Source organism: Nicotiana attenuata, unplaced genomic scaffold, assembly GCF_001879085.1.
Source record: "Nicotiana attenuata strain UT unplaced genomic scaffold, NIATTr2, whole genome shotgun sequence".
Classification (NCBI taxonomy): domain Eukaryota; kingdom Viridiplantae; phylum Streptophyta; class Magnoliopsida; order Solanales; family Solanaceae; genus Nicotiana; species Nicotiana attenuata.
The window spans coordinates 17,279-25,571 of record NW_017674009.1 but is presented as its reverse complement, the minus strand read 5'-3'; the positions used below and the strand labels follow the sequence as shown (position 1 = coordinate 25,571).

Below are 8,293 nucleotides of genomic sequence, written 5' to 3'. Positions count from 1 at the left end.
GGATGTCTAGTTTGTAATAACACAAACCGCTTGCAATTTGGAGGCCCCGAGCTTAAGATATGATTTTTTCGCCGGAACTACACGAATCTGAAAGTTACGGCAGCTAGGTGGACTTTGAGAATTTTCTGTTTCTAGCTCGGAAGGAGTTCTGCCACGAAACTCATATGTATTGTAGCTCTATGAGTGTACTTTCTAATGGCGCAAACGGATCACAATTTGGAGTCTCCTAGCTCGAGATATGAATTTTTCGACAGGAGTGTGCAAAGCAGAAACAAACGTAAGATAGACATCGATCAGGAGCAACTTCAAAGTAATATCGCGACCAATCTAAAAGGATTTCTTGCCGCGATATTTTTAGGTGTTGTAGGTCTCGAACTTATCTTTCCGATGTTGTAGACGTCTTGGGATTCCGACACCCATAGCTTGAGATATGAAGTTTTCTACAAAAGTGCGCAAAGCTGGATCGCAAGTGCGGCAGACGTTAGGAGCAATTTCAAACTACTGTTGCGGGCAATCCGAAAATGAGTTCGTCCATGATATCTTCGAGTATTGCAGTAATTTTAGTGTTCTCTCCAATGGCACAGATGGTTTGCGATTCCGACACTTGTAGATTGAGATATGAATTTTTTCCACGAGTGCACATAAAGCTGAATAACGAGTTCGGCAGACAGATTGGTGAATTTCAAAATATTGCCGCGGCTAATCTACTACGAATCCTTCCATGATTTTTGGGGATTTCCTTATCTCTGAGTCTTCTTTCCAGTGGCTCAGACAGCTAGCGATTTGGACGTTCCTAGCTTGAGATATGTGCGTTCCAATGACAGCATGCAGTGCTGTGAAGCCGAAATGACAGACTTGTGCATCGCCTTCAAAAGTTCATTCCGACTTGTCCTGATGGAATTTGGCCCTAAATTTTGGATATGACGCTGTGGTGCAAGTTTTGATTCTGCATAACCAAGCGGATTGCAGTTTGGACACTCCTAGGTCGAGATACCATTTTTTCAATGCAAGCATGAAATGCTATAAAGTCAAAGTAGCAGAGACGCGCCAGGTGCTTGCTCGCTGAAGTCGGAAAGGCCTACTCCAGTTGTCCCTCTCGCCAACCTGCAAAGATGCGATGTGGCACATGTTCGCTCGGCAATGATGGAATACGGTCTCTTGAAGCCTCTAAGAGTAGGGATTTTATCGCCGAGATTGAAAGGATACTTCATGTTATTCTCTCGCCAAGCCGCAACAAATAGACGAGTGTTTCGCTGCAAGTCATATAGGCATCTCGTGCATCTCTTAGGCAAATCGAAGACCGCTAGTACTCTTTCATGAGCCTTCAAAAAAAAATACTTCGAAAGTTCTCGATGCCAACAACACGAAGTTTCTGTAGATACGTTACCAGCGATACGAAGCTGTTGATTCCACATGATTGATTGGCGTCACGGCATGAAGTTTCAATTTGTCAGTAAGTATCGGTACCAATGGCACGCTGCTTCAATTCGTCATGGCAAACATCGCCAGCAGCACATTGTAGGCAATCAAATGTTCGAGCACTGCTTCGGTTTGAAATCTATACAAGAATTTTCCATTGGCCACCTTGAAAAAAAAAGAAGGGGAAGTCGGCATGAATATAAAGTGAGCAAAGAAAGGTTAAGATTAGGAAAATAAAATCAGTATAGAAGCAAAAGTTGAGATTAAGGATCTGCATCTCTGTCCTCGACCAATAAATCATGTGTTAAGTCCCTAACATCACATTCGTCAAGCTTCAATATCGACCGTCACTGCTGTTTTTTTTTTTTTTTGCCCGTGATATATCCTTCAGTTCCATCGTCAATAAACTCACGTTTATCTCCAACAGAGCCGGCGTCACATTCTTCTTCGGTGGACTATAGACAGCAACAGGGATCTCCAACCAAGATACCAGGAGGATTAAAGGTTGCTACTTAATTTTTGCGCAGCATCCAACTTCAGAAGGAAAAGGACGCTAGAAGAAAAATCGACCATCACACCTGCGTCCAACGAGGCTGACGGTGGCTGTGGAAGGCTGAAAATTGAGTTATGGTACAAGGATAGGTCTGACTCCCTTTTATAGGCGCAGAAGTTTACTTGTAATCTAACTCGGAAGTAGCTCCATGGGTTATCAAGAGTACTAAATCGAATTCGAATGAAATACGGTAACAGCGGAACCGATAAAATTGCAATTTTAGTAGCTTATCTTTCTCAAGCTGGAGTTGTGTCTCATGCTAAGTCTTTAAACCGATTGCAATTTTCGGAAATGAATTGCTTAAAGCCACGTAACCACTGTTGCAACTGATTTACTGTGGGGAGCTGTAATGTGCACTAAGATATTGACTTCTTGTTAAAATCAAGCTAAGTGGAGCCAAATTCTCCTACTTACAAGTTCCAAGCATGATCTAATAAAGTCCTTACAAATAATCCTAATGTGGAAGTTGGACATTCGTATACCTGCAGATATGCGCTAACATATGGATTGTATTTGGGACTTTGCCAATTTTTTTAAAAGAGAATTTCTGCGAATTACTTAACTGTGTGCAATTTTAAAGTGCCAATTAGTGAGAAATAGAGTGGAACAATATCTAAACAATAAGATTCTCGGCTCTATCGGTACTTCAAATTTCGTTTTTACAGTTGATCAAGTCTACTTTAACAAACTTTGAAGTAGGGGCATCTGTAGACATGTAAAAATTATTAAGTTTAGTCCATACAAAATTTGGAGTAAATTCTAAATTACTTTGGGTCGAATAATTAATTTGGACTTCACAAATTAATAAGTCCATTTTTAATTTCAAGTCCAAGGTCCATTTCATCTTAAGGCCCAGGCTCATGGCATGTGTCAAGTGACATGGCATGTCCAGTCAACTCAAGGCCAACAAGATGATGCCACGTGTTAAATTATGTGGCAATCCCAGTTGAAAACAGTGACCAATCAAGAGTTGCCAAGTGTCTAAAATGACATGTCTTGGCCAATCACAAGCAAACTTATCACATAGCTTATGTGATAAGATTGATGACTCACATGAACCAATCAGAATCAAGCAAGAGAGTTCGTATGTAGCTGGACTGTCCATCATCTACCATTATAAATAGAGGGGTTACATAACTCTCTAGAGGACATTCAGAGTTGGAGAAGAACACTCCGCAATTGGTGAGGGCATCCACAAACATAGAGATCAATCATCAAGTGCTTAGTTCTTAAACAAAGGAGTAATCAACGGAGTTCTTCTCGGAGATCAACCCGTAACAACAAAGTGCTGCTCGACGTTCTTGGCGATTAAATACATCACAAGGAGGTCTGCATCATCCTACATTCGAGAAAGACGCTTCTCAAGCCCTCGAATCATGGAAAATTTTAGAGAGGAGAATCAAGGGATACATAGAATTGTACTCACGAATATTTATCAATAAAATCACTTTTTTCTTCATATTATTTTTGTTGCAGTTTATTTTTCGTATTACGAAAATTTGTTGCGAACAACACCTTTTACATATAAAAGAACAAATCAAGTCAAGGTTCTTGCATCTATTTAGTTCATTGGTGCTTATATATCAATTTTTCTTTTGGGTTGTATTGTTCTTAAGATAGAAAGAAGAATCTTTGGTAAGTAATTGCTTGTTCATTAATTCAACAGTACCCTTAGCTGAAAGATAATTTCGTGTGTCTATTACGCCGTATTAAATGCCTAATGTATAGGGCCTACAGGAAACATTATTTTAGTCATTTTACAAGGTAAGAATAAAGTCAATTGTCCGATTATTTTTGGTGGCTCTTTTGGGTTGATAGAAGTGTATGGTCAGTTGGAGTTTAAGAAGAAACATGACTGGTTATTTATGTTTTTTCCTCTTTACTCAGTGAAAAATTAGCTAGACTAGCAGCTCATATTAGCAATAAACTAAAAATAGCCCCATTATTTTTTAATTACCTAATTTTTACATTAAAAATCTAATTTTTTTAGGCGTAAACAAATCTAGAACCTAAATCTATGCAGAGCTCCTTCTACGCATAGATCGTTTTCCACAAAGCTCCTTCTACACAGAGTTTGAGATGTCTTTTTCTTGTTATAGTTCTAATCACAAATCATTCGACTATGTAGAAGGATGCCCCAGTATATAATTAATGTATCCCCTATATAATGTTTATATATACATGAGTATACCAAAATCGTAAAGAGTAAATTTTATAGGTTTCTCTCTTCTTCCCCATCCAGACTCCACTTGTGAGATTTTACCGGGTCGTTGTCGCCTCTTCTTCCCCAATTTTTTTTTTTCAGTTTGCTTCACTCTTTAATTCTTCTTTTGGTTGTTCTTAATAGACACCTTGTACATATATGGGAGAAATTCAAAATTAGCCAGATTTACAAGTGGTCATTCAAAAATAGCCACAGTTTCAAAAGTCATTGAAATTTAGCCACTTTTCATGTAAAGATAAATCTAAACGACAACACTGTTCAAAATCCGAAAAATATTCCAGCATAATATACTGGAATTCCAGAATAATATACTGGATATTATACTGGAGCCAGAAAGTACACCGGTCCAGCATAATATGCTGGAAGTTCATATACAGGTGCACCAAACTCCAGTATATTATGTTGGATCGGTCTCTGTTGCAGCAAAAATAGTGGCTATTTTTCAATGACTTGACAAACGCTGGCTATTTTTGAATGACCAATCCGAAAACTGGCTAGCCCATGCTACTTTAACTATAAAAGAACGAATCAAGTCAAGGCCCTTGCATCTATTTAGTTCAGTGGTACTTATATAATTTTTCTTTTGGGTCGTCTTGTTTTTAAAATAGAAACAATCCTTTGGCCTTTTAACTAATGTGTAGGGCTTACAAAAAGCATTATCTTAGTCATTTTACTAGGTTAGGATAAAAGTCATTTGTCTGGCTATTTTCGTTGGCTATTTTGGGTTGATAAAAGTGTATGGCCAGTCGGTGTTTAAGAAGATATATGACTGGCTAATTATGTTTTTCTCCCTTTACTCATTTTGCATAACTTGTCTAATTTGTAGTTGCATCTTAACACAAGTTCTTTCATCAATTTTTAGGTTTCTCCACCCCCTTCCTCAGTTTCAAGTTTCACTTATAGGCATCTACTATTGTATCCTTCTTTGTAACAAGTAGCTCTGCAAGTCTATACGAGCAACTTAACCCAGTCTCTTGATTGAAACATGTCTGTGTACATCAGATTGTGATTTAGTTTATAGAACGGAGTCAAAAGCAATCTTCACAATTGCCACTGGGTTTTAAAGAATAGATGTTGATTGACTAGCTCCTGGATGAATCTGGAGCTTGTTTTTCGAGGACCAAATTCATTTTCAGCTAAATTTTACAAGGGAGCAGTCTTACTGGCTTCTTTGCGTAGGACAGAATTTATATATAATATTTCTGTAACATCTGTATGCAATTGAAAGATAGTATAAGCGGAAAAAAATTCCACGTTAACATATGTCAAAAGGTTTGTTTGTATAATCATAGAAAAAGTTTAAGATAATTGTTTCAAGAGAAAGGAGTGCGATAACAATCTCAAGATGACCAGATGCAAGTTTAACTACTTTCCTCATAGGATTGATAAGTACACAAGTACAAAATAATGGTGTAAGATAAATTGAACCAAATCATATTAATCATATAAAACGAACAAAGCGCATTTTTCTTGATAGAACTGATTGAGTTCAATTGCACAAAACACAATCTAATTGCTCAATGGGCTGTGCCCATTAGGTGACAACAAAAAATAATATAAGAGAACCTGCAAAAATCATGATGGAGCAACAATAGGAAGGTAATATAAACTTGCTTATGTTGTCAATTCCATAATGGCACTAACTATGTCCCCGTTGTTGGTCTTCAATGCCTTAACTGCCTTGCTCCTGGACACACCTGCTTGTGTCATAACCAACTCAATGTCTCGAGGTTCAACCCCCGTCTCATCAACCTCTTCTTCTGCTTCCTCATCAGCCTCAGCAGCAGCAATAGAGGGAGAGACATTTGACTTAGACATAACAGATCCCATGTCTGGCATCCTAAACTGTTGCGCTGCCTGTGTCTGCAGCTGAGAGCTCAAATCTTCAATCTTAGCCTCTCCAAATATGACATAGGTTTCCGAATGTGCGCTCTTAAAGATATCTGGTTTTGAGATGCAAAATAAGACCTGCAATAGTTGTTATCGAACTAGTCAGCAAAAATTAATAGCCGAATTTTCTAGATGAAAGGATATAATGAGGAAACTAACATTTTTTGTCCTCTTAATAGTGACCCTGCTAACACCTGTAAGAGGTTTCATGCCAAGTTTCAACATGGCTCTACGACTCTTTTTCTCACTCCGGCTCTGCTTGGAACTTTCATTACCACCTGTCATTGATGGAAAAAGTTTGAACACGCATTACCATCGATGTCACAGACTGCTGAGCATTTGATTTGGCATGTCTATCAAATATATGATACAACTAGGTAATGGCCCCAAACATGCGCAGCGGAGCAAATGTGTACATCAACAAAGTAACTAATTAGAAACCTAAATTAGACTTGCATTAAACAGGAAAACAGAATTAGTTCACAAAATGAAACAAATAAAAAAAATGACTAGCAAGTATACAAACATGTCTGCTAGTTCATATCTCTAAGAAGGAGACTGCATCTAGCAGTTACAACTGCGTACCAAAAATTACACTAGTGGGCAGTGGCTCTAATATTCTGTCAGCATGTAAACAGCCAAATCCAAAATGTAGGACAGTATTATCCATATTTCAGAACCTGCCTCCAAACAAGAATTAGTCAACATTCCAAATTGAATTACGAAAAATTACCTAAGCCCAATCAGTTCATACAGCAATGACTACTATAAAGTAGATGAATTTGCTGTTAGGAAATTAACCCTGTAGCATCCATTTCTTTTAAAACCTTCTAGGAACAATGTCATAATATGCATTTGAACTATTAGAACAGAAACCAAAATAAACTGCAGAAGTTACATTAGCCCCAAACGGTTCAGTTACTAATTAAGTACCAAAAGAGCTTAGCCAATCCAAAACTCTGTGCATGAAATCCTATGTGATCTACAAAAGGATTCTGAAGTCGCAGTAGCAACTTCACAAACTAGAGGTAGCAGTGACGGACCAAATCAGAATCAGCACCTCAAGTAATCAATCAACATAGCCTCAAACACAATTTTTATGGAATCCTCTATTTAATTCCCAAAATTTAGACGATTCATCATATTATGCGCAATTTTTATGCTATCGATCAACCTACTGCAACCGTGACCCCTCATTAGGGACTGGAAATGCGAAAAAATTGAAAACAATATAAGAAAATTCAAACACGAATACAGAGGCAAAAAACAAGAGTAGAGAAACAACACCTTGGGCATCCTCTTCCTTGTCATCATCGTCGTCCGAATCAACCGCATCATCATCATCATCGTTGTCGTCTTCCTCTTTCACATCTTCCACTATGAACTCCTCATCCTGTGGCCCACAATATCAACGAAGATAACGTTACCATTAAAATGGAGCAACTAATCTATTATGCCACTCAAAAATTTTGGGGGACAAAGACTCGAGAAGATAAATGAAAGTACCTGAACCTTCTTCTCGACCTCAACTTCTTCGATGATGGGACCTGGCATGGCTCGCTCTGTAAAGGGTTCTGCTACAGCTTTACTTTGAGGATGAAATTATGGTAAATTTTGTCCAAGGGTTCCTCCTTTATGGGCCCGATTTAACCAGTTAGCTTCACTTCATTATTGGACTACTTCTTAAGGGCCCATATGATTTTCGGTGTAGAAGAGGACCTTCCTATACTACATATGAAACTTTATTATCCTTCATAATCAAGTTTTAACTTAATTATATGGTTATATACAATTTATCAATTATATACAAATTAGTTTTAAATAAGTATCCATTTTATATTAAAAATTAAATAAGGAATCAGTTATTTCTCATCCCCGTTCTCTCTCTCCTGCTCTCTATCTCTCTCTCTCTTTGTCTCTCTCCCCTGCGCTCTCTCTCTCCGTCTCTCTATCTCTCATTCTCTGTTATTTTTCCAATTTTTCTTTCTTTGACGTTCTCTACTTTTAATCAAAAATCATTGAATCTTTGAATTCGAATTTGGGTTTTCAAAAACCATTATTTATTTGGATTGGGTGTTGTTGCAAACAATTGGAAATATTGTTTGGAGTGTATATCTTAATTTTGAGGGTGTATTTCAGATTGAAACTCGTCGTCGTCGTCGTCGTCGAAGAAGAAGAAGAAGAAGAAGAAGAAGAAGAAGAAGAAG

The 8,293-nt window shown here is 37.8% G+C and overlaps 1 protein-coding gene across 1 annotated transcript; it reads right to left on the bottom strand.

Annotated features, from left to right (window-relative positions):
- Nucleotides 1–5,609: 5,609 nt before the first annotated feature.
- On the bottom strand, nt 5,610–7,714 carry LOC109217807 (nascent polypeptide-associated complex subunit alpha-like protein 2). Its single transcript, XM_019382079.1, has 4 exons — nt 7,593–7,714; nt 7,374–7,479; nt 6,246–6,364; nt 5,610–6,164 (listed from the first exon to the last, which is right to left on the bottom strand). Exons 1-4 carry the CDS (start codon nt 7,638–7,640, stop codon nt 5,811–5,813), a joined length of 627 nt encoding a protein of 208 aa, XP_019237624.1. The 5' UTR covers nt 7,641–7,714; the 3' UTR covers nt 5,610–5,810.
- Nucleotides 7,715–8,293: the final 579 nt, after the last annotated feature.